The following is a 26,362-nucleotide window of genomic DNA, read 5'->3' as shown; positions in this document are numbered from 1 at the left end:
TTGCTTGTAGCACTGGAATGCTGTATCCCTATAATAATCACTTTTACAAAAACTTTAAAAAAAAAAAAAAAAAAAGGCAAAGAAAAAAGAAGCGTACCATAAACCTGTAATAATTGTGGTCTTCGGCAGAGGTGTTGTTCAGAAATGTGGTAACTGTATCTGAAAGGCACTGTTCAAGGAAGAATTTGTGGTGGAGAATAAAAAGATCGTTCCAGTACTATGTTGTGCAAGGTGCTGTACACCTGTGTAGGAGGCACTGCTCTGGAGTGGTTGGCATGAACCTTTCTGGGAGTGGATATATTTTGTGCGCGTGTGTGTAGTTATCTGCTTTATTGTTGAGCAAGCTTTTATAGTAAAAGTAGCTAATCTGAGGGAAAGTGGTTTTTTGTTGGTTTTTTTTAAGCAAAAAAAATCCCAAACAAACAAACAAAAAAAAACCAAGAAAAAAACCCCAAAAACTTGCAGAGGGAAAGAGTTAAAGCCATCTGCCTGAAAGCATTGTGTAAAACACACACACAATGTTGGGAAAATAAGCCAATTATGTGTGCTTCACAGGAGGTGGGGGACTGACCTTTGTGTATAATTAGTTCTTTTATTTAAAGCAAAGATTTTGAATAGAATAACTAATTAGCTGTCATAAATGGCAAATTGAAGATTTTGGCCAGATTCCTTGGGGAGTGTGGGAGGACGTCCCTCCTCCCACCCCGTACTGTACGCTCTCGCTCTCCTCATTAGGGTTGTTTTTAGTTCTCTGCAGTGGTAATGAGGAGTGCAGTGGCAGCACTTCTCAGAGCCCCCTCTAACAAGGCATGAAATGCAGGTGGAGGAGAACCGCCTTCAGCTCCTGCCGCTTTCACTCGGCACATGTGGGTGTAGCGGAGGGCTCGGGTGGGAGAGGGGGAGGCCGAGGGGGGCTGCGGGAAGTCTGAGGGGGGGTCTGAAAAGTCCTGGTGATATCACCTGTGTTCTGTGCTCTGGACTTGACTGTATAAAATACAGGCAAGCTGCAAAGCCTTGAGGCATATATCATTAGCCAGCAGTCCCACATTACTCTTTCAGACCAATTAACCTTTAGAGTTGCATTAAAGAAATTAGGTGGTGAACTTCCATGCTTTCAGAGGGGACCAGTAGCTCTCTTGCAGACCAGAGCACTGTGGAGCCGTAAGCCATAGGACCATTGCAGATAACTGTTATTTAAAAGGTCTACCATTTATAAAAAGTTTCCAGGCTCTCTTGGAAACGAGGCTTTATGAACAGTGCCCTTAAAGGAACTGCAGCTGATTGCCATGTGAATAGAAATATCAGTAAAATGGCTTAGAAAAATTTAGAGGTGTACTTAGTGGACACTTGTGTTATAAAGCCAGCTGAATAATTTTACAGAAAGACCCCGACTGAGAAGATACGGGCTGATTAAAGCTAGCTTGTCCGACTGTGAATAGAGGTAAAGTTTAGATTACTCACTACAACAACAGCCTCTTTAGACACAGCCATAAATTTCAGCATGTCCAGAGGTGGTGTCTATAATTTTTTAATGTGCATTGGAGCTCCAAGCACTCAGAACAGGTTTTGTTTTGTATTTACCAGCAGCAAGTCTATTAAGTTGTAAAGGGTGAAGAAGGGAGTGTAGGTAGCCAAAAATAGAAAGGCTTCATCTACTGTTTCTAAGAAAAGATAGCGATGGATGGCTAGCAGCAGGAGAGGAGAGAGCAACTTGATGGTACTTTCAGAATTTGGTAATCAGTCAGCATTCCCTTTGTGATCATGTATGTAAACGGGTGAGTGTCCAGCTGTTAATTTTCCTACCTCTGCAACACGACTTCTCATTTTCTAATCCTTGCCCTCGGAGCGCATGTGGAATTTATCGAAGGTGAGCCCTTTGTTTCTTGACAGCCCTGGTTAGACACCACGTGGCCCTGATCAAATTGAACTAGGTATCTTGGCATTTTTTGGTACGTACTGGGGAAAAATCTACATAGAGAAATGAAGCAGCATCGCAGCCTTGCAGTGGGGAAATTTCCAAAAAGAAAGAGAATCTCCCCAGGTGGTTTCCGCCTGCAAAGCCCAGACTGCTTGGGATTTGCTGGGAGGGAGGCAGGAGGAGGAAAGTGGGGTTTGGTGTTGGCTGTGTCCTCTCTTTGCAAGCCTCCAACCATGAAAGGGGTTAAGCTTCTGAGATGCTGCTCTCTTGTTGCTTGGAAATGACATGGCAAGCATGCGAGGAACCCTTGCTGATCAAGTTTGGCAGTTTTTGAAATTTTGTTTCACGCCTTGCCTGCTGTGTCAACTCACCAGCTAATTGCAGCTGCAACTTTCTGTAGTGGTGTGTGTGCTCCGTGCAGACCGGTTGGTTGGGATGTCGGAGGGAAGCCTCACAGACCAAAATGTAATTTCAAAACACTGAACCTGACCAGCAGAGGCTGACCTTGCTCGTTATTATCTGAGTGGAAATAGCAGCTTTGAACATCATATGATCTCTGAAATGGTACCTTTTTTCATTAGAAAGCCCCCTGCTGAACACTGACCAAATACATAGCTTTTTTCCTTGCTTAAGGTACTGTTTAAAAATATATATATCTGTTCCTTTGCTAGTTATTAGAAGAAAATCAAAGTGTTACATTCCCCTTAGTCGCAGAAGCCTCTCCTAAGACAATGGTGTGCTTGCAATAGCAGGGAACTGAGACGGTGGCGGTGAGTGAGGGCTGCCAGGGCCACAGATAGATCAAGAACCACCACTGCAGCCAGCCCACAGCCGTCTGGGCCTGCTTGCCACCTCAGGAGACCCTCCTAACCTGCCAACCCGCCCTTACTGATCAAACCAGCCTCTCCTAATGGTCCAGCCAGGGTTTTGTCCCTGCACAGCTGCCCTCACGCTTGGCCATGCTGCTGTTACAGTGGACCCCTTGCTCTGGGTGAGGAGAGCTGTAACTCTGAAAGGGCACTGGTTTCAAAAGTGCTCGACAGCCTTGGGAAGTCCCATCTGGCTGAAGATCTTGTATTTCTGAATCACAGAGATGATCTCAAACTCCACCCATGCAGCAGTTCTCTTGGGAGGAGGTTTAAGGGGCTCTGGCTGTCTAGAATCTGCATTCTGAAATCTGCAGCACCTCCAGACGCAGGATCCTTAAGTTACCTAGAGGAACCTTGCAAAAGAATTGTATGCTGACCCTCTCCTTGTAAGAAATCCTCTTCTGCCTCTAAGGGTACACAGCTCACATTCAGAGAGCCTGTTTGGGGAGTGGGTAATGACTCACTGGTGTCTAGGGCTCCTATCTTAAAATATAATTTGCACATCTAGGTCTTAGTTTTCATAGGTGCAAACTATTTTCTTTCATCACTGGTACTGATCTTACACAGTTTGCAAATGCAAATTCATGTATGTGCCCTTCTCTGCCTCAGAATAAGGCAGTATCTTCTCATGATGTGCTGTTTTCCTTGTGTGGAGTTGGAGAGAGCATGGAATGAAGGCTTTAAGTTTTCAGAAAAAGAAATTACTCAAAAAGTGAAGCTTCTCTTTGCTCCTGAAATGTACTCTGGAAAAAAAAAAAAAAAAACAACAAAGTGCTGTGTCCACAACCTTGGGGCCACTTCCCTCGTTCTCATAACAGACTCTGACCAGAAGCACAGGACTTCTGCAGTTTGACCTCCAGCACCCGCGGTGTATTACACTTCTGACACTTCCCTGTCTTTTCCCTCTTTCCAAACGTGCAGGTGTTTCTCTGTGGCTCTGCACGTAGAATTTCCCTCAGGAGTGTTATGGGTTGCATATGTAACAGGCAAAGACAGATTTAAGTTTTCACTTAATTATTGCATATTTGTCACTAGCATCAAAAGTTTGCTTGTATTGACTTTGCAAGCGGATTTTGAGTGTCCCGCAGCAAAGAGCAGGAGCGCTCTTTAAGCCTTGAGAGTTTTTGAATGTTACTTGACCTGTCTCCATGCTGCTGAGACCACTTTGATAACAAATGGATCAATACCTCCCTGTTTGTGTAGAGGTGTCTTAAGTGCTATTGTCATCTGTTTGCAGCTCTGACAAAGCAATTATTACTGTGGGAGTGGTGGGTTTTACATGTGCTGAGCATTAGCCACCGTCAGGTCACCCTGGCTTTTAAGGAAAGCAGCAAATGTCACTTAGTACAGTGGCACTGACTCAGTCCTCTCCGGTTAAGGGACTGTTAATAATTCCATTATCAAGCTGATACTTTCTGGGACATTCGGCACTTCCTACAGAAATGGTGGCTTAACTTTGTGTAAGAGTATATATAACCAGTGACACCTGCTACTGTAGCCAGAGTTTCCCCTCTCATCTTCTCTGCATTGGCTAAGCCCATGTCATGCTTGTTAAAGCCCAGCATTTCCCTTTTTAGCAACTGACACTAGTAAAAATAAAAATAGGTAACAAAGTAAAATCAAGGCTCTACAGAAAATGGGATTCTGGCCTCTCAGTGAGTTTGTTTCTTCTTTCATCATCCCCTGTCCTCTTCCTCCCCCACAGTACAATCCTTGTTTATTTTTCCACCTTGCCTGTTGATTCCATTAAATCCTCCCCTGCCTCCCTCTTAAACTGAGAAGGGTGATAGGTCTCACACCCGTGTCGGTGCTCACCATGGGAGGCACTATCGCTCGGGGGAGAGGAGAAGGCTGGAGACGGCAGTGTGAGGAAGGTGGCCACAGCAAGTCTCCACCAGCCTAGTGACTTCAGTGTCCTGTCACCACCTCATACCCAGCTAGCTCATGCTTGCTTTGCAGTCCCAGCAGGGGTTTCCAGGGAGGAAAAAACTCCTGTTTTTTTATTACCTTCTCCAGCAGTACAAGAGGAGCAGGAAAGCTCTGCTTTGCTTAAGGAGTGTGGCTTCACTAGTGGTAGAGGGGCACTCATTGGGTTATTCTCAGCAGTCCTTGAGGGCTTTTGAATAACATTTATGTTAGAGCAGCCCCTGGGCTGCTCTAGTGTTCACTGAGGCCTCTGTGACCAGCGGGGTTCACAAAAGAGGAAAAACAGTGGCGTACTACATCTTTTTATAGCCACTCCTCTCCTTTCCCCATCAAGCTTGATCCAGCCAAGATGTTGGACTGAGGGTACGTACAGTGGTGGCCCTTCTGATCTTTGTAATTGCCTGTGGCAGGTAATTAACAACACAAGGGTACTGGCAGTGAGGGAAAAAGCAAATGTTGACATTGCAGCCAGTTTATTCTGCTGCACAATGTTAATTAAAAAAAAGTCTGGTGCTGTGTGTCAGCCCTACCCTTAGGAAAAAAGGGCTGCGTTCCTGCAAGTGTCACACTCCCACTTACCCTGTCATAGCAAATGAAGTTTAAGTTCCTTTGACCATCAGCTTCTTGCAATTGGAACTCCTTGTAATAAAACCAGGAGCAGTATTTGCTCACGGATTTACCTATAGCTCAGAGTGCTACCCCAAATGCAGAAAACCTATTCAAGCTGTTTGATATCTTCTAAACGAAATGGTTTGTTTGTGCTGCAGGTGTGCCGATGTTATCTGTGCAACCCAAAGGGAAGCAGAAGGGCTGTGCTGGCTGCAACCGGAAGATCAAGGACCGGTACCTGCTGAAGGCTCTGGATAAGTATTGGCATGAAGACTGTCTAAAGTGTGCCTGCTGTGACTGTCGTCTTGGAGAGGTTGGATCAACTCTTTACACAAAAGCAAATCTCATTCTTTGCCGCAGAGATTACCTGAGGTAAATAGAGGAACGTACTGTGGGCTCTTCCCAGAGCCTCTCAGTGTGCTGCTAGCTGTTTGTCTTTCTAAACCTTTACTATGAAAACATGTACTTGTGCGTGGTCAGCCCTGCCCAGAAAAGGTTGGAGTTTCTTCCTCTGTTTAAGCATGGCTTTTTATTTGCACTTGTTGTGTTTTGTAGTCAGGGAGGTGGCATCCTATTTTTAGGTCAAGGTAGAAGGGAGGGCATGACTTAACTCTTTATTATTATGAACCAACAAGAACAAGCAGTCATTGCTGAGAAAATTAGGAAAAGACTGTTAATTCTTGTTGCATATCTTGGATGTTATACCCCTGCATATTGACTAAGATCTGACCAAACCTTTACTTTTTCTTTTTCGGTGATAGCTTTTAGATAGATTTCTAGTGCTTATATTGAGTAAGGTTCCTCCTGAGGGGCTCTTGTCTCTTCCCTAAGTAAACAGAGCAAAACACTCCAAAATTACAGATCAACTTCAAAAAATATGAGGAAGTCTGCAGAGACCATCACTGACTCTGAGTTAGAACTACCCTGTCAGTGTGTGTTTGCAATACATAACTACACATGGGATTTTTTGCCTTGTGTATGGGGGTTTTGTACAAAATACTTTTTATAAACACAAATTAATTTTAATAAGACAGCAGGCCTAATGCAGACATTCTTATGAGGGTCACACTGCAAAACACTGAGTTTTGCTTTGTTTTTCCTTTGGAAGAGTGTACTTGATCTCCAGCTAATGTGTGTGTGTTCTTTTTTTTCCTAAAGCACTGATAGCATTTCCTATGCAACCTCAACCAGCAAACACATCTGAAGCAAAACAAAACCAACACGCTGTTTTAAGATAGGGAGGTAAAATGCCATCTAACCTTGTGGTGTCCAGAGGCTGGGTAGATTAGTCTCAATGATTAGATGCTTCACGTGTTTCAATGTAAAACATACTCCTGAAAATCATCAGTAAATATTTTCGTAGTAAACTTGAACAAACAAGTTTCTCCTGCTAAAGATGAGAGCTTAAGTACTGAGCCAAATAGAAGAAATAAGTCTATTAGCTTCCATATGGGAGCTGCCACCTTGCCTTTCAGCCAGGCAGTATACAAGAGCATCCTGCCCACATGAGGATCTTTGCTCCTGCTTGAGCTGAAGCTCTCCAGGGCACACATGAAATGTCTCAGCTGAAATTCTGCCACTGAGGCAGCAGTTGCAGGTCCATACGGGGTTAGATGGGGTGCGTCCCCAAAACGTAAGTGAGGAGCAGCTCAGGTAAGGGTGGAGCACATCTGAAGGCAGAAAGACAGGATAAGCAGCCTTTGGAAAGGTGGAAAGGGTGTGATGAGGAAAGAGTTAACTATCTTCACTATCATGAAATAATTTTTGTACCTTGTCTCAAGTCTGAGTATTTACTAATGCCACAAGTCACTTGCTCTGGAAGTATCCTTAACCCTGTCTCTGCTAATCTGAAGAAACTGAGCTCCAGAAAGTTCTTTAACACACAGATTTCTAACGCCAAATTAGCATTTTGGTTCTTCACTGACCCTCCTTCAGTTCAGCTGTACTCTTTCTGTGTTGTGGACATAATTCTGATGTGTCAATGAAGAATATAACAGCTCTTGATCTTTCCTTGTCAAGGATTGCATCATTTCTTTTCATCATAGTATCACAATTGGGTCGTGCTAGGTGCTAATCACAAGGACTGCCAAAATCTTTCAGGAGAGCTTCTTCCAGGAATAGTCTTCCTTCCAGAAAGCATAGGCTGCATTAGTTTCTGGAGTGTTTCTTTATACTTGGTTGTATTAAAACACACATCTTGTTTGCACCCAGCTTGCTGATCCAGGTCTCTACATCAGTCATCCTCCTCTTCATTATTTATCACTTCTGTAGACTTTGTCATTTGTGCATTTGATAAACAGCGTTGTGTGTGTTTGTTGGGTTTTCTTTTTTTTTAATCTGACCTGAAAGATAGATATTCAGTGTTATTCTACCTGTTGCAGAACCCTACTGGAAATACTTAGCTGGGCGGTGATTCCCATTTACATTTGCTTTTGGAGACCTACAAGCTACCCCATGTTTTGTCCGTTTAATGAGCACTGTATTGATTTTGGTTTGTTCTACTTTCATAACAAAAATAACATGCAGCATCAAATCAGACACGTTAAAGTGCTGAAGGAAAGCAGTATCAATGCTGTTAAACTTAGAAGAACCTTTTTATCACTGCAGTTGTAGAGCATTTCTTTCTTTCTTTCCTTGGTTTATCCTGAGAATGCTTCTCTGAGGTGGAAAAGCTTAATCTGTGATCTTCTCACTGGCCCCCAGATGGCATGACTTTCTGGGGCACACCAGAGGTCTGTGCTAGAGATGGGAAAGAAGCCAGGAGGTGCAGACCCCAGGAAACAGCCCACGTCCCGTCTTTGAGAAGAGAGGGCAATTCATGAAACATGGAAGGCAACAGCTGGGGCTAGTGTTTAACCATGTCCATGCAGCTTCTGTCACAGCAACAGTTAAGCATGGTCTCTGAAGGAAACAACTTCTGTGCCTGAAAGGGGTCTCGTAGCCCCTCTGCCTCCATTTGTTGAGTTAGAATAATCGCCAGTCCACCAAGGGGGGAGTCTGTTGCTATTTGTGCAGCATGGTTAAATTGTGGCGAGAAGGCTTATGTGGCCTAGTAAAACAGGGCCAGACATTCTCCATGCTAAAGAAATTGTAGGTATTGTGAGTAAAAATGGGGGGCATCTGCCCGTATTGCAGTAGGGTACCAAACGCTTCAACTAGCTGCACAATCTCCTCTCGGTCCCTGGCTAGCCTTAACCTCCTCGGGTGATGGCTATGTATATATAATGCTACTAGCTAATTTTGGGAGGGGGGGTTACTACTTCCTACTTTAAATATTTTTCCCCTATTCAAATTTAGTCCATTACAGCAGCTTTGACCACTAGAAATATTTCTTACCTGTTTTCTATTGGGAAGAACAATATAATTGTCATATCCCAGGAAATTTAGCCAGATCTACAGCTGTGATGTTTTGTGTTCTTGCTAATAAGTAAATTTAGGTTTATACTATTTTTGGGGCATTCTGCTGCACTCCTGGGTTCTGTTCTCCTGATGCTAAGGGACCATTTCAGGGTCCTAGGATAGGAATAAGGGCATTGCTATGCAGTCTTATATTTTATGGAAGTTTAAAGCAATTTTTTTTTTTTTTTTTACTTTAAAACACCTTCTGTTGCCTTCTACACATAATATTTCTTTCTCTCTCAATTTTAACTATGAGTTCTATTAATAGAAGGAGTTAAAGTTGCCATCACCATCTTCTCTACTGTCTGTTCACTCCTGGTAATTTGAATTTTTCTTCTTGGAGAATTACCCATTCCCATCATTATATAATTCCTTCCCTTTTATAGTTCTAGAGCCTCTATCCGCATCTTGTTTTCCATGTTCAACAACTCACGGTATTTATTCTACCAGTCAAATTTTAGCAGAATTCATTCCTAAAATTAAGTTTTCATACTTCATACTGTACTTGCACCAAAAAGTGAGTACTTTATCTGGAGGACAGTCAAAGGAATGTATTGTTGGCCACTTCCTCTATATGCCTTTGAATAAAAACAGGGTGAATAGTGCACTGATATTTAGTAGGTCAACCATCATGTGAAAAATTAAAAGCTAGACTGATTTTGCACCCATAAAAGTAAATAGATGTATCTTTTATATCTGAAGTCCAAAAGGAATATTGCTGTGTAATGACCAGGAGAAAAAGATTGGTGTTTCATAATCTCTTTATAGACCAATGTTTCTTTGAATTTGCCTGTGAGCTGAGCATAGAGTTTGGGAATACGTGCTTCATTACCAGGTGAGACGTGCTTTCCCCTCCCTTGTGCAGTCTCCATCGCTGAGCATGCAGCAGGTTTGTTCCTGCCCGGGGCTGCAAAGACCCAAACACTACCACCCAGCATCAGGCTTCCACTTGTCTCCTCAGTGTGGAGGCAGCAATGTGTAGGTGCTTACCTATAGACAGAAAGGACTTGTGGAATATTTTGGGCAGCTTAGAAATTCAGCAATTTGCAGGTCTGGGCCCTGCTTGCGCCACGGTGTCGTTGGGCCGAGAGCCCCTGCGCCATGGTTGTCAGCAAAGAGCAGCTCTGCCGTACTGGAGCAGCTGCAGCCACTGCAGGGATCGGGGACGGGGATGAATTTCTGGACTTTTGCCATCGGCATGGGGCAGTGTGCTGGGACAGGAGCGTGGCTGCATCCTGCCCCGGTGCATTGGCGTTGCTTTGGAGCTGCCTTTGTCCGAGGCATTGGCAGCACGGTGGGCTGCCGGCTCTGTGTGCAGGTCCTCAGTGGGTTTTTAGAAGAAATCTTTCAAATGTATTTCAGGAGCTGCTAGCAGACCATAGCCTGGTCATTTGTTTCAAAAGATAAACTGTCGTCATTGCTTGTGAAGGAACATTTGTTAACCTTCACATTTCATAAAACACTTTCTTGCTCATTTTTTAATCATGAAAGATGAAATTGGATCTCGAGTTGTTATCCTTGCAGTATCACCTCAGTCTCCAGCTGTGTCTAGATATATTTTTCGATACATTTCGTCTGAGCAAATAGATTTACCATTTGTTTCATAATCACAGTTCCAGCATTCCTACCTCTAATTATTTTTGATAAGCAAATGCTATTGAAGAAACTGCTTCTGGGACAGAGAAGCTTAGCATGCAGCGTGGATGGCTCCTCGCAGCCCCCACGCAGCACTGTGTGTTTGTTCCTAGGCGTAATTAAACATTCACCAAGCTCTGGTTCACAGGGACGGTTTGGGTCTTGCATCAGGATTTCCCAGGAGGAACTGACAACTTAAATTTCACTGTGAAGTGCTGATGAAGAATGTGATTTTTCCTTTTTACTCGGTATGGTGCCCTCACACAAGCAAAGGCGGTTCAGGCTTGCTTTGACAGGAGCAGAACTGTTGCTTCTGTGTGTTTGATATGCTGGTGTTGGGAAAGTTTTTCATCATTTACACTGATCAGGGCCTTAATTAGACTCCAAAGAAAGCTAAAAAACTGCATTAAAAAATGATGGTGAATCAGTAAGAGAGAAGGGCTTTCTGGGAAGCCCCGATGCTGTTCTTGGTTCATTTCATGGAAGTTCTTTTCACACGACTTCCCACGTGTTTTGATCAGTGCCACAACCTCAGCATGGCATCGGTGCCGCAACCTGAGCATGGCGTTGTGCCTCTGGCAGGCGGAGCAGCCCTGCGCAGCCCGTCTGAGGGACGGAGACGTCCTGGCAGGACTGCCGTCCCCTGGCACTGGTGCCCCTCAGCACTCTTTGTGTCATGGAGGCTTGAACTCCACCCTGGGCAGCTCCTAGTCCAAACAAATCAGCTGCCCGGTACTGGGGTTTCCAGTTGTTGGATACTGGGTTTTGCTCTGCTCTGGATGCCCCAGTGGGTTAATTCTGATAATGAATCACTTTGGGAGCCCTTTAGTTGAAGTGTTCTGTCTCTGGCAAATGTGCACGGTTTCATTTTGTTGTGGGATATGAAGAGCGATCTTGCACAAACACAGGCGCCCTGCTCTCTGGCACAGGAGGACGCAGGCAAACACCCTCCTTCTGGTGGGTTTCCCCAAGTCGGTAACGAAGGCCCTAAGACAAACAATTAAACCATGGTTGGACATGTAAGCACAAGTCTTCAGGAACTGGGAAGGGCATGCTGAAACTAGCCGAATTTAAGTTCATCTACTAGAGACATCACTAATACTCTGAATGTAGCTTCAGCCTGCAGAAGCTGCAACACCTTTGAAGCAGCAAGGAGAGTCTTTAGGATTATTTTCCACCAGGGGAGCATAGTGCATATGCATGCACCGAGAGCATGCCCTGCCTGCTTTTCAAGGGACACGTTCAGTGTGGGGAGGAGAGGTATAAATGCAGTGGCTGAACAAAAGGTATCTGGTCAGAGCCTAAAAACGTTGCAAAATTGAAGTGCTGTTCTTGCATCGCAACAGGGAGCGTCTTGCTTGCTATGTAGGATAACCTCACTTCTACGCTTGGTATCTATACAGATTAAGGAGGATTAATTAGGCTCAAAATGCAATGCGTCTTGCCAACATTGCTGTGCTTTGTGATGTTAAAGCACAGATTTTTTTTTCTCCATAGTAGCTGGTCCAGGGGTTTCTCACAGCCCATGCCTTTCAGGATAAACAAGCAATGCTTGGTTTGTTCGCTTGCTTTTTTTCCCTCCCCGCCCCCCCTTCTCCACACCTCCCAGTCAGGAGGAAAGCTTACGGGGAGTAATTCTTCCAGGGTGTGGTATTCTAGCACACCTCTAGCACTTCCAGCCTTGCAGTTTTCTGACTGCTGTTTTTAAACTCCCCTAAGAGGACATTGTTGCATGTGTGTTCAACAGTGCTGGAGACAACCAAGATGGGTTTTAAAGTCGGTGGCTTCAGTTATACCTTGAGGAAGGCTGGGGCAGGGGAGGGGGACTTGGATTTCTCTTACCTGCTGCGAGTCCCTACCCCACGGTAAATATCTACTGAAAATATGGAGGGAGAGACCAAAGGAGTAAAAATAAGTGAACATTCAGATGCATTCTTCAACTGAAAATAGATGCCCTTCAGCAGCCTTGAAGTTTATGCCCAGTAAACTCTGAACTAGTGCGATCACCCGACCAGAGGGCTTTTTTGTACCATGCTGGTTCAACTCCTCCCACTATGCTATCCATGGATGCCAAACCCTTTGACATGCAAGATGTAAATTCTTTGCGATTGAACTTGAAGGCTTCATGAAAGGACAGGTTGACCAACTTCATTAGTATCAAAATGCATTTCCTTTCCTTCAGCTGACATGACTTCCCACTGCAGCACTGACAATGGTGTCCTGGAAAGGAGGGTGCACCACCTAATCTGTATTTACCAGACTGAAATGCCTATCACTAAGGCTTTCTCTGAATATTACACAAAGGCTGATGACAGGGAAGTTGGGAACCTCGAGTCTGAAGTTGCTTTTAAGCTTATTCTTTTTATCTTTTTAAGTGATGTTCGGGCTTTCCCTGCAATTATTGGCATATTCAGTACCTTGGTCAAATCAGACTTGTAGCTCAGCGTATTTCTAATATCCACAGATGGGAAAAATACTGATTGCAAGCTGTTAAGAGCTGTCCTCACTGGAAGACTAGTTGTTGGTTTGTTTCAAATGGTAGGGGCAAAACCTTTTCTTTTCATGGTGATGAGTTTCAGGTACGTAAAGTAAGTCTCGTTCTACAGCAGGTCCTGATGGAGCTAGGAAATAAATGGCAGCAGGCATATAGCGAAAGTGTATGGGAAAACCTACTTCACCTACTAGCTGGAGAGGATATGAGTGTGGGGTTTGGTAGCTCTTCAAAAACTTATCCAGATAATCTGGATATACAAATATACAGAGAAATATGTAGCTGTACACAATATCTACAAATGTAGATATTTATCTGTAGATAAGTGTTTAGTCCTCTTTCAACTCATAATTCTTACCTTTCAGTGTTGACAAAGCCTCTTGTTTTGGGGAATTATCAGTCTCAACTCAGCTGTTTAATTTTGAACTTGTCTTGTTCTTGTGTTGTTTAAAAAAAATCCAGTTGACACTCCCAACCTATCCTTTCTGTACCACTCATTATTTATATGTGCCTGTTCTGCTTCCTCTTTTTTTGTCTCCTGTAAACAGCTCCAAAATTTTCACTCTTTCTGTGGAGGGAAGATTTTCTCCCTCTTTCTCGATTGCAAACTGCTAGCTAGTCAGACACCAGGCTAGAGAGAGGAGAAGAAACAGGGACTCTCTCCTTGTAGACAATCACTAAAACAGATTGTTGTTTCTAGTGGTGACGGAAATAGGCAATCAGGTTCTCAGTTTAGCCACCCTGCACATTTTGGTTGGAGAAGGAAAAAAATCTGTTAAAAGGTGCTAAAGTTAATGTGTTCATATGAGAAGTTTCTTCCTGCTTTCCCTACGGTAAGGACCCTTTACCATTTTTTCCTCCCTGAAAACCTGCAGGGTGCTGTTGACTTTACTCTAGTTTGAATTAACTTCAGGTGTATTCACGGAGCTGGTGAGGTCTGGATCATTGTGCAGAAGATGACTCTAGCCCAGACAAGGCTACATAAAAAGCATCCTTCGACAGTTGCCTACTTGCTTCCAGGAGCGCTCCCTTCTTTTCCCATTAATTCATTTGCATTCACTGCTGCTCCTGTATGCCAATTAGCTTTAATTTTTACTATACACACTGACATCAATGGCCAATGAGAACAGCGCGTAGCAGGGGTTTTAGGGTGCCTATAAACTACAGAAAATTGTCCTTGGACAAACTCCTGCTTTTAGACTGGCTGACAACAATAGACATGGTTAAGTTCAGGCTAAGAGCCATTAAACATAATTACTACCACAGGGTAAAAGTTTAATTGTGCTAAATTTTAAATCTGCATAGTCTATGCTTATTTACAAGCTGGTTAGGTCTTCCTGTTACATAAGGGGGGATAAATCTGTACTTAAAGATTGTTGCCTTTTAACTTCAAAGGGAGATGAAAAAAAAGGGTTTTTTAGAAGAAGCAAAACAACTCCAAACTGAAACCTTTCTGTATTTCCAGCTTCTTTTCTGCCAGTAGCTCCGAGCTGGTAAGTAGATGCTGAGCATCTTCTGATAGATTTTTCTAATGCGCTTCAACTTTGTGTGCGTGAATGTGCGAGAGGGTATTGCATCTGTTACGAAGGTGTCTGGGGGACAGAATGCAGATCAGTTTGTTCATGTGGGGTTATTTTAAATTTAACCACAGATGGGGCTTAGGGTGGAAGATTTTTCTCCTGCTCCTTGTCTTCTCTCCCTCCTCCAATAATGTGAAGCTCCCCACCTCAGAAAGTTTCAGCTCAAGTAGCTTCTGGGCAAGTAGGTATCAGAGGTGGCAGGGTTTCTACAAGCAAACAAAAAAGGCAAAAGTCTGTGTTCATTTTGCTTTTTCTTCCAGCGGACTAAAAAAAAATCATGTTCACTGAGCTACAAGTTACAGCGTATTTTTAGAAGCATGGTGAATATACAGGGCTCTAAATCACTCCCTGAAAAGCAGATTAAAATTAGGAAGTGCTAGAATAAGTGTGAAATGTTCATCTGTTGGGAAAGGGAGGGTATGGAGGACTGTGAAACTTGATAGAAGAGAAAAAGATTAGCACGCTGACTAGCTGGAAGCTACGTTTATGTAGACATTAGAAGGCAACACGATTTCAGCTGGACAGAACATAAGCTTCAGATCTTATGCAAACAGTCAAAGCTGTTTAACAATTGGTTTACCCCCCAAACCCCTGAAAGGAGACAGGTGAATACGATGCCAAATACATTTTTCATGTTTCTTAAGCTAACTGTTTAAATAGTTAAGTGAACATCTGTCCAAATTTCCCCATCATTTCCATTTAGAAAAGTCTCCTATTTGAAGGCTGAAGAAAAGCGCCTGCTTAACAATGCAAATGGTGCTGTCTGGGGCCCCTTTATTTTGTTTAATCTAGATTGAGCTCCACACAACTGTGATGCTAATGAATAATGGATATTTTATACTTGTGCATGTAGCAGTGCTGGGCACAGAGCAAATCTAGGATTAACCTCCCACTTTCCCTGCCTAACGTGTATTGGACTCATTTTTTGAGTTTGCTGTGACTTGGGTACTCTAAAAACAGATGACTGGTTTTATGGAAAATGGCAAAACCGTGGCAAAAGCTGTCAGGTTTTGCTATGCCCAAGTGAGGTACCGTAGAAGGGGGCAGCTACGTTGGGGGAGGGAGGGATGTCTGTATTAATGGCTTGATTTGCGAGCGGGTGCTGAATGAGAGCCCGGGCGTTTCAGGGTGGAGACCTGTACACTTTTCAGTGCCACATTTTTTCAGTCCTGTCTGCTGGCGTTAGGCAGCCAAGCACCGTGCTCAGCTGCCTCCCCTGCCTGCCTGCGGGAGCCCGAGCAAGCCGGAGTCAGCTTGCAGGGAGGAAAGGGCTGCCCGATTACCTGGTCTGAGTTTGCCAGTGCAAACTACATAGCTGGCATTTTACTCTTCCTTTCAGCCCTGATATGATGGATCTTAGGGGGAAAAATTTTGGTCCTCCCATTGCGATTTTTCTGTCCCACCCCACCAGGGGTTTGCGTTTTCATTTGATTTGTGTTGTTTAACTTTTAGGGAAAACGTAGCGCTGTTTCTTCATAGGAAGTCTTGGGGTTTTCCAGCCAGGTGTAATGAAAGACCATGGATACCACTTCTAATGAAAAATAAGGGTAGCCTTTTTCTGTAGCTGAAGAGCAAGCTGACTTTGGTAGCACGGTGCCGTGTGAGGGTGGGAGAGTTGTGTGGAGGTTTCTGTAACATTGCTGGGTGTTTTAATTCACAATTACTGACCAGTAATAATTACTATTGATTAGCTTGGCAAATTGCAGGTTTAGAAATTGGTTATAGATTTTCCTGGTGCTTCTCGCCTGCCTGTTGTGGAATCCGCCAGAACCAATGGCTTGAAACAAACCACGAGCCCAAATCTGTCTGCGGGCAGTGACGCGTTGCACACACAGAGCTAATGGTCAGCAGGAACCGTACCTCTTGAGGCTCATCACCCCAAGAATACAATTTTTATCATCTCCTAACTAACCACTTGCATATTGACCACAGTCTTAGGTGAAATTTGGTTTTGTCGGCGTGTTGATTCAAGCCCCGGCTGGTTTGTGTGGCTTTATCGTTGCAGTGGCGTGCTGCCCCTGGCGTGTGCAGGGGTCTGCAGGGACATCTTGGAGAAGTGGGCCGGGGGAAGGATACTGCAGTCTTGGTTGAGTCCCCCGGCGGGAGCTGTAACAGCAGCAGACATCTGGGGAGACAGATAGTGAAAGCTAAGATGAAAATGGCAAAGCTTCCAGTGCCGAAGGGCTGTCCTCGAGGACCGGGGAGCTGAAGTGGAATGGCTGAGCATGCTGTTTGGGCCCAGTGGAAGGGCTTAGCTGACTCCCAGGAGGAACGTGGAGGCGGGAGGAGGGGGGCACAGCCAGGGAGGAGGGCTTGCTCTCTCAGATGCCCTGCAAAATGCTGTTGTACTTTTTTGCTTTCAACAGCAGGTAAGTGAGGTTCTTCCTGAGCTATATTATAGCATTGCCTGCCAGGGTTGGCAAAGTGTGCAGGTCTTCTGCGTCTTGCTGCAAGAGGCTGCCAGCCTATTCCTCCGTTAGGTTGTGGCCAAGCGCAGACGGGGCAAGCACACGCAGAGGAGGACGGGCGGCTCCAAGCACCTACCCCCACCGCTGCAGAGAGGCAGATAGTTTTTGACTGAAATTTTGTGAGCCCCAAAATAGTGCTCTAAGTGTTTAATGCTTTTCTCCATTAGACAGCAAATTAGCCCTAGGCTCGCAAACCAAATGAAGTTTCATCTCGACAATCGGAGCCTGCTCACCAGGCAGTTTTATCCCAAGTTCCCGCACACTGGTTGGTCAGCGAAATGGAGACTGCAACTTCTATTTATTGGTGCAATACAGTATTTGATACTGCTAATTACACTTAATTAGTCCTTCCACCATTTAATTAAAATGGCTTCTAATGATTGTGCTTCTTTGGCAGGCTCTTTGGTACCACCGGGAATTGTGCTGCCTGCAGTAAACTGATCCCTGCCTTTGAGATGGTGATGAGGGCCAGAGATAATGTTTACCATTTGGACTGCTTTGCCTGTCAGCTCTGCAACCAGCGGTGAGGACACAGTTATTATACACACAAACACAAACTAATTTATACCTTGGCCTGTAAAATAGGGGAAATGTTTGATCCACGCTACCTGTCTGGGCCTCACAGCCTGCTGGTGTGACTGGGGCTGGTTCATTAGGCTGACCTGGGTGATGCATCTAAGTACCTGTAGCCCCTTTACTGCAAATCCCCTTGTAGCTGGTGGGAGTTGGGGAGGCGAGGAGGGGCACGCAGCCTGCAGATCTGGCCACGGTTGTACACAGCACAGCTGCTGCTGAATAAAACAAACCGCTTCAGCGTCCTTTCATGATCTGCTCTCTTTGCAGAATGCAGGCGATAGAGACTGGTCCTCCTCTGGCAAACTGATGTTATTTTGCTTAAATCAGGTTTCTGACAGGCTCAGAACTGGGGACAGCAAAGAAGGAGGAGAAAGAGAAGGGATGGGAAAGAGAAAAATACTCTAGACAAGCCCTTTCCAACACTAGGAACAAATCCCTTTAGTTGTTGTGTAATTAATAGGGGATCTTGGTGGGGTAATTTTGAGTGGGGCTTGTGTATTTCTGCTGGGTTTTACCCAGTGAAAAACACATGTCAAGGAGTATAATAAAGGGTCATGCACAAAGTTTGCCCTTGGGCTACCTGTAGATAGCCAAATTTGGCAGGGCTGTGAAAGATCTTTCCAGCGCCCTGTTTGTTGGTGATTGTAGGCAGAATGGAAGCCCACAGAGCCAGACGTGATATGGTGTCACCTTCTGATGCATCCATCCATCCATCCTTGTCCAAGACAGGCCTGAAATGCTTGTTGTTCTTCCTGCTTTAGTGAGGCTATAGTGACTGCCCAGGGCCCGGGGGCTGCGCTGGGGTGCATGTTCTGGACTTGTGGTTATGTTTCCCAAAGATGAACCTAGGAAACAACACTTCATCTTGTGTGAAGGTGTGAGAGAGATAGTGATGGAAGAGAGATGACAAAACTTGTAGGGAGATGTAGAACCTAATGCTGTAAAGGTCAAGTTAAAAGCCTGACTTAAGAATTCATCACTCGCCCTAAAACAAAAGTCACAGTGGGATTTCTAATGAAGTAGCCATACTCAGTGCGTGTGTGGATGCAAACCCCTTCCACCTTTCCCTCTAAATTTAGGAGACCATGCAAACTGGGGCCTGATTCTCCTTCCATGCCCTCTGACAGTGGTTTAGTTCATGGGGATGAATGGGGTTGTGGCTAGTTGGTGCCAGACCATGGAAGAGGAGAATGGGGTGAGCAGTTTGTAGCTCAGGTGGCTTTACTCGACCACGTTACTGAAGGCAGAGGCGGTGTTTGTTTGAGGTAGAAAACTCTCCTATTAATGTTGGCGGCGTCCAGAGGCACGGTGGCAGCGCCGAGGCGGCAGTGACATCTAGTGGCTCCTGGCCTTGGGCTCCTTTCCCGAAGCCACGCTAAATCTTTCAGTTGCCCATTCTTGTTTTGCCACTCTTGAATATGCTTCTGCAACAGCCGTGATTCCCGATCAGCAGCGTGTGACTGTCTGCAGAACGTATTATGTTCCCTCCCCGAGATGGTCTGTCTTCAGCTGAAATTGCTGGTTGTTTGTGGGGTTTGTCTCCAGACTGGGAAGTGTTGCGGAATGCTGCCAGGCTCAGCCCTTAGGCTCAGCTTTCTTCCACCTGCCAATGAAGGCCGGGCAAGAGAGGGGTGCTCCCAAACTCCACGCCGATACTAGGGCTAGAGCATCTCAAATGTCCCTTCTGGCAGAGGCAAGTCATGGCTCTGGGCTGCACCGGCAGGAGTGCTGGGTTGGCCTTGGAGTCTGTAGGATGAGTATTTGTCATCAAACCCCTACTTTACCCTAGCTTGTCTCATGGAAAAGCCTAGTACCACCTAGTTTCCATTTTCAGGAATTTCTGTTAAATTTCACCTTTTATTACAAAGGCTCCAAAGCACCTCTCTCCCTCTCTTCCCTCTGCGATTGCTAACACTGTTACCGCAGTGCAAAGTGCAGTCCTACTCTGCCCTTAAAATAACCTCCAAGCGCTGTCACTGCCTGGCAGGAAAGTGCAGGTAATCCCCCCATTCTGGCAGAGTTGCGCTTTGATGCACAAGGGATTTGCCCAGTTTGGGAGGAGCTGAGTTTTTCAGAAAGGTGGGCTGAGTAGACAGTGTAGAGCTATGTGTAGATTGTTATTTTTGGCTGAGATCAGAAGGCTACAAACTTTTATGACTTATCCTCTAGAGATTTTGGCCCAAAAGGGCAGAATGGCAGTGCTCCTGTAACAGATGACACTGGAAGCTGAACCGAGAACAGTGAGTTTAAGTAACCCTAAAGTAAAAATTGCAGAGGTGAATGCCAAAACTAGTTCTGAATTGGAAACCCCCACCTCGTTCTTCAGCTATGAAAAGATTTGATTATGAAGACCTTTCTCTAGTTCTCTTCCAGCTTACTTGCCCTCCTATAGCTAGACTCTGTGTAGGGTGTTAAATCCATCAGAGCAAAATCTCTAATATTTTTACTGAGTGTGCAGTACTTTCATTAGCTTCATCCTCCAAAACATCAGGTTTGCAGCAAGTCCTACAACGCGACTCAGCCTACCGTGCTTTAAACTGTTATAAGGTCAACAAAGCTTGTCACAATACTGAATAAAAGTTGGTCACCGCTGTAGCTGGCTAATAGGCCAGTATTACAAGGGTTGCAGGAAATCCCGCTGCTTGTGTTGCCGTTATCTAAAAATGTGGATTTGCTCGGAAGAAAATCACTCTGTAGAAATGGCAGGGTAGATTCAGCGTCTGTTTCTCGCTGCTGCTGGCTGGAACTCGATCAGCCAGACAGGCTCTGCGACAGACCTGCTCCGAGCGTGGGGGCTGGCGGTGCGGTCCCACCTCCCTCTCTGAAGAGAGCTGCGGGATGGGACATGTGAAACTGCATCTGAAGTTGCCCTGTTAAATCCTCTGTCTCTAGTTGAGATGCATCAGCTGAAGAGATCCCAGTTTACTGCTGGGTTTGCAGGACTGGCAGGTAGAAAGAAATAGTTGCCTTTCCAGTGAATCAAGCCCTTCTCCCAAAACTTCACAGGGTCTCAGGGTAGCCCTGCTGTGCATTTTAGCTCCCACGTGCTCATACGCAGACGCCCCCCAACTCCCTAGTCCTCCAGCTCCTCCTTTGGCTCCTCTAGACCCAAACCAGGTTGGGCAAGAGATGGCTGTTGGTGATGCTGCTGGCAAGAGTAATTTTTGCATTTCTCTTCCTGGAGATTTATGTTGTACTTAAGGTAGGGATAAGCAGCAGAAAGCAAACAGCTATGTCTGTTATTTATTGTGAGTAAACCTACAAGTGGGGAAGGTGGTTTTCAGGAGAGTGTATGCAGTACAGCTTTTAGCATAAAAGCAGTTAATTTAAATTGAGATTAATTTTTAGCTTTTTAATATGCAAAAAAGGTTGAATTTCAGAACTACTAATGCACATGCTGCAGAGGGAAGAAAATGGAAAGTCTCCAGTGAAATCATATATAAAGTGAGAACCAATGCCCAGTTCTCTCTGCACCAGCTTGGCAAATTAATCAGTTTATTTGCAGGTGTCCAGTTGGAGAAAACTTGTGCCCATGTCAGACCTATAAAGGAGCTCTAAAATGACCACTCCTGGTCTTGTAGCACAAAATACTCAGTTTTATGGAGATGCTCTGCCTGAAGCTGCCTGGGTTACAAATCTAGAAAGCATTTTAGACAAGGAGTAGGCAACATCCCTGCCAAAGCTCTGCCTGGCAGCAGAGGAAATGGGCGTTTGAGGTCTGCTAAGTCTCTGGAGGACGGGATCATTGCCACTAATCTTCCTTCAAAGCCCAGTGAATATTCGGCCTTGCCAGAGGATGGTACCTGCCCCTTCCTGTGGGTTCAGAGCTGCCTTTCGGCACAGGGGCCGGGGGGACTCTCTGCTTTAGGGACCTGGGGCTGATTTAGGACTCAGCACTTGGGGCAGGGAGGCGCAGCCATGCGCTCTGGTCTGTCATGGCCCCGTTGGTGTGATGGACAAAACCCAGCCCCTGAATTGGGTGCAAAGAGCATTATTTGTTATCTAAAGAAGTAAAGATTAGCTTCTGATTCTTGAGCAAGCAGGCAGGGCGGAAAAATCTATTGGCTGTCAATTCACACCTCTCAGATCGTATATGTGGAACTTTTTTGACCTTAATGGTCAAATAAAATTGTTAAATATCACAAGCCTCTCTGTCAACTTCAATACAAACAGAACAATTTACATGGTATATAGAGAGTAGTGCCCTTCGCTCAATGAAGATAAAGGTTAGGAGTCCAGCCACCAGGAAATTTCTGTTTATTGTTCCGCACTGTACACAAGGGGGTGAGGAAAGACTTAATAGCCAGTCCTTGCCTGGAAATTAGTGTAAATACTGCCTCACCCGAGGGAACCGTGGAAATGTGGATACCAGCTAAAACTTAAAATAGTCTCTGTGTAATATTGCCTGTTTGATTTCCCAGCTGTAGAACTGACACCTCTCATCTGCAGGGACAAATCCCTTAACTGCACCCAGCCTTCTCTGGCCACTGGCGTGGGACCTAGCAGAGATCGGGACCTGCTGCCTGAGCTGCTTCATACAACTATGGCCTGGGAGCTGAGCACCACCGTGCCGGGAAAAGGGACAGCAAAACCCCAGGGCGTCTGCGGGGAAGGGGAGCGAGGGGAGAGGCACGCGGCCTTCCCGGGGTCCCACACCACTGGCAGAACTGGAAACCAAATTCTGGTCCCCAGAGTCGCCTTCAGACCCAAACTGCCTCAAATTCCCCTTGTTCTAGCCTCTGTTCATACTTACAGCCATTAATTCTTTTTATCTTCCAGATTCTGTGTGGGAGACAAATTTTTCCTGAAGAACAACATGATCTTGTGTCAGATGGACTATGAGGAAGGGCAGCTGAACGGGAGCTTCGAGTCCCAGGTTCAATAACAAACCCTGCTTCGCTGAAGCACTGTGGGATGGGCGCTCGGCCGCGCGAGCAGCGAGGGCGCCTGTCAGCTTGCCTGCAATATTTTTTTAATTCTTGGTCCAGAGAGGACTATATACATTGTAGTACTTTTTCCCCCCCAACACAAAGCAGTTACAATTTTAGATGTACAGTTGTGCCTGCTTAGCTGAGCACTGCATTGCCTGTATGTTTGTGAGTTTTTGGGGTCTGGGGGAGGGCTCTGTACAGTCTGTTTTCTGTATATAAACTGGAACATTTATTTTATGAAAAATGTAATGCAATTTTATTACTGGTGTGAATTAAAAATTATCAATGTTTCCTGGTCATCTTAGCTGTGGTTTGTTCCCCATGCGGTGAAAGCCTGTATTTCCTGTGCTTGATGTTGAGCAGACTATTAGAAATATGTACACAGATCCCTGGAAACTGCAGGAATAAAAGCAGAGGCAGGAGTTCACACACACAAACTGGGGGAAGAAATGCTGCTGCAGAATGAGACCTCTCCGCTGGAACTGTGCGGAGACTTGTGTCCAAAAACCTGCTGCGCTGTACAACGGCGGGGAATGAGCTGTGGGCAGGTGATGGCTGGGAACCGTCGGTGTCGCTGGCCGGGTCCCACCCAGGCTGCTGTGCAGTGCTGAGGTGCTGGCAGAGAGTTGCCTTGCTTTGCATCTCTATGAATTTTGACAGAGCGTTGCCATGGCCGGGAGTGCTTGTTGGCCAGCTGATGCGGTATCTCCAGTCTGGGCTGCGAGGAGCAGGCTCCCTCCAGCCCTGCCAACAGGTGCCCAGGCATTGATCTGAATATTAATTTCAAGGGTTTGATAGGCAGTGGGGTTTTCCTGTGGGGCACCACTTGTCCAGGTCTGAGCTGCTGTGAGAGCTGATGTCAGGGTTCAAATGTGACTGGGCGCTGACACAGCATCCCTTTTCGCAGCCCTTTTTGCTTACTCTGTGCCAGGTGCTTTGACCTCCCACGTAACAAAAGCGATCGGATTTGAAGCATCTCTCGTAGAAAAGCTCTGAACTGTGTTCCTGCTGCGATGCTTTGTGCAATGATTTTCAAGGTTATGCAATTCATGTGCAACCCACTGGACTGTACCAAACACATTTCTTTGTACAGTGAGTGTCACCTTAATACAGTGCACCAGTAGCTGTAAAGGATGGCTGCAATTCTGTTTTGTCTTCTTGCTTTTTCTTAGATTTACCCCACTTTCCTCTAATAAATAGACACCGAGTACTTTTTTTTTCTGACGTGACTTAATCGGTTACTGGTCCTGGATTGTGTGTGTGTTCTCTGAATTGCAAACGCCACATGCAGTGCAGCTGGGTGCTGCTCTGCCTGTTGCATGAAATGCTTTTATGTACATCTATGTTGAATAATGGCTAAACAGAAGCAAAGCACCACCAGATGCTTAGTATGCTTCAATATATTACCTGTTATCTGAAGCTACCTCGGACGTGTGGATTGATTGAGTGATTTTTGCTTGATAAACAGAGGTTTTGGGTTGGGAGAGCCATTATAAAATGTATTGGCCCCATCCCCTTTTATTCCCATAAAAATGGAATAGCAATTAAAAAGCCACCTATAGCTGCCTATGGATGGGTGGCGTTTTAATTGCTATTCCATTTTAGTGCCTTTTGGGGTTGAGGCGGGGTTTTTTGTCTGTTGAGAAACTGTAGAGTTGATGCTTTTTTTGTAGAGGCTATTGGAGGTGGCCACACTGGGGCTACTGAAGGAGCAGCTTATTGCCCAAACGTGGCATTTGCTTGCTTTGAAATGGGCCGCCAGACGGCCACCGCCTGTGCTCCAGAGCGAGGGGTACCCGCCTGCCCGTGGGGTTTCTGTAATTCAGCACACGATGGCAGCGCGCGGCCGTTGTCTCATGGTGTGGGTGGGAGCCATAAAACCAAACCAAACCTAAACCCCTCACCAAACAAGCTGGGGGGGGTTCAGATTTAGTTCAGATTCTTAAGGAGAGTTTTGGCACCAGTTTACAAAACAAAAATGTCCTTCAGCGGATGGTACTTAAACCTTCTAGAAAGCAGGCGATCTCCTTGCTTCAGAAGAAAGGGGGGAAGAAAGCGTAACTTTTCAGAGCTGCTTGGCTAATGCCGGCTAACAGCTCTGCAGCTGCCAGATCTCTCATACATCGCTGGCAAAGCTGCAGCAATGTCACCCCAGAGGCAGGAGCACGCTGGAGAGGAGGGTCGCTTGTGTGGGGAAATCCCACTCTACCGCTGGATGAATAAAAATGGCACTTGGTTGGTGTGAGCCATGCCTTGCTGCGTACGCGATCCCCATGCTGGCTCTGCGGGGGAAGCGAATCAGCTGGGCACGTTTGGATGCGTCTAGGGATAGGGGTGGCTTGGTGGGGGGTTTTTGATATGTGGCAATGCAACAGGCTGTCAGCAAACCCAGCAGAAGACGGTCCAGCAACTTGGAGAAAAAAATGGGTCATGGACAGGTAAATGGGTCAAAATAATGAGTAAGTTGAAACAGCTACGGTAAGGTCTAGTCTCAGAGGTTGCCACCTATATGGAACAGGCAGCACGGCGACGTGGTGTAGAGGGAGCCTGGAACGAAGGATGAGACGCGGTTAGCAACGTGGGAGCAGGGATCACGCAGAGGGATGCTGAGCCGGCACCTGCCAGCACTGCAAAGGCACAACTTCCCTTCCAGTCGTGCACACTAAATACAAGGTCCAGCAGCGTGCTGCTTGGATGGCAGCATCTCTTCGGTTTGCTCAGTGGTCCCCGACACGGACCAGGTTGGAGCCCTCCCTCGCTAGGGCAGCTTGGACCCACTCACACCTTGTCAAAACACCCTTCTGTCTGGGGAAGGGGGGGTTAGTTACACCCTGGCCCGTGACTCACGTGCAACAGCACGCTGGGCATCTCGTTGCCTCCCTGTACTTGCCCTTGTTGTGAAACGCAGGCAGTGCCTCCCCTGCCAGGGTGCAGGGGCTTAATTTCTGATGGGGAGCCCTCTTTATTTGTCACCGTGGCTGTGGATCCAATTCCTTATGCCTAACGAAGAATTTGACGATGCTGTTTTATGCAAAAGCCCCGGCTGGTGGGTGGGAGGAAAGGCTGGGACAGGACACAGCTTGTTGTTGAATGGGGTGCAGCAAATGTCCAGTTGTTTTACATTTAAAAAAAAATACAAGGTAGAAATTGTGCAGCATCTGTATCTGCTTTTCTGTGTCTGCGCAGTGGACAAGGCCCACCTGCCACAGACCGTGTCCCGGAGAGTGCTGGAAGTGGGAATTCTTTAAAAATAAAAATCCCAGGAGGACAATGCAATCATGAATTTTTGTCTGAACGCTGCAAATTTGCTTAATAGAAACAAGTGCTGGAGTGCAGACCTGCTGTTGAATAATCTCTTCCACTCTACGGAGCAGAGCACGGAAACCTTTTGATGGTGTTATAGTCATCACTTGGCATAAATATTCATTCAAGGAATCAGAGCAGAGTAAATGGCATTTTAGACTCTAATCATTTAGTATTAGCAGATAGCCTTTTTACTGCTAAAGATAACCACTGCTTAATCAGTTTAGTGACCACTGGCATATAGTATGACATTTAAGCTTGTGCCTCTGTCCCTGCGTTGAGGACACGGCTGCTGGTGACCCCTCTGCCCAAGTTTCCATCATTCCCAAAGTCGGCCCAGCCGCTGCCAGCTGCCAACCGCATGCAACTGGCTTTAACTTCTGAATTATCTGCCATTTGCCTCCTTATCTTAGATCAAAGGGGTATTTTAAGTCCGTACTACAAATGTTAAAAATCTAGGATCTTTTCTTTTTTTTTGTAGTTGGGGCTAATGGCTGATCACAGCACAGTCTGATTTTGAGATTAAAAACAAGTCAGTATTTAAAGGCAATCAAAATCTCAAGCTTCTTCTCCATTCATCTTTAATGCTGGTGTAATTGCTGCACAGATTCTGGCTCTTCCTCCAGTCTTAATTTTTTTTTTTTGGTGTGTGTCTCT

At 45.6% G+C, this 26,362-nt stretch overlaps 1 protein-coding gene across 1 annotated transcript in view; it reads left to right on the top strand.

Moving 5' to 3' along the window:
- The window catches only part of LMO1 (LIM domain only 1), a 56,910-nt gene extending 34,290 nt beyond the window's left edge, over positions 1–22,620 (top strand). The window contains exons 2-4 of the mRNA XM_082317101.1: positions 5,481–5,694; positions 17,293–17,418; positions 22,251–22,620. Of these exons, the coding sequence (XP_082173227.1) occupies positions 5,481–5,694; positions 17,293–17,418; positions 22,251–22,356 (446 nt within the window). The 3' untranslated portion in view covers positions 22,357–22,620. The remainder of the gene's footprint in view (positions 1–5,480; positions 5,695–17,292; positions 17,419–22,250) is intronic.
- The last annotated feature ends 3,742 nt before the right edge of the window (positions 22,621–26,362 follow it).

The sequence above is a fragment of the Platalea leucorodia genome (genome assembly GCF_965183815.1).
Source record: "Platalea leucorodia genome assembly, chromosome: 7".
Taxonomy (NCBI): Eukaryota; Metazoa; Chordata; class Aves; order Pelecaniformes; family Threskiornithidae; genus Platalea; species Platalea leucorodia.
This window is presented reverse-complemented; position numbering and strand designations above follow the sequence as displayed.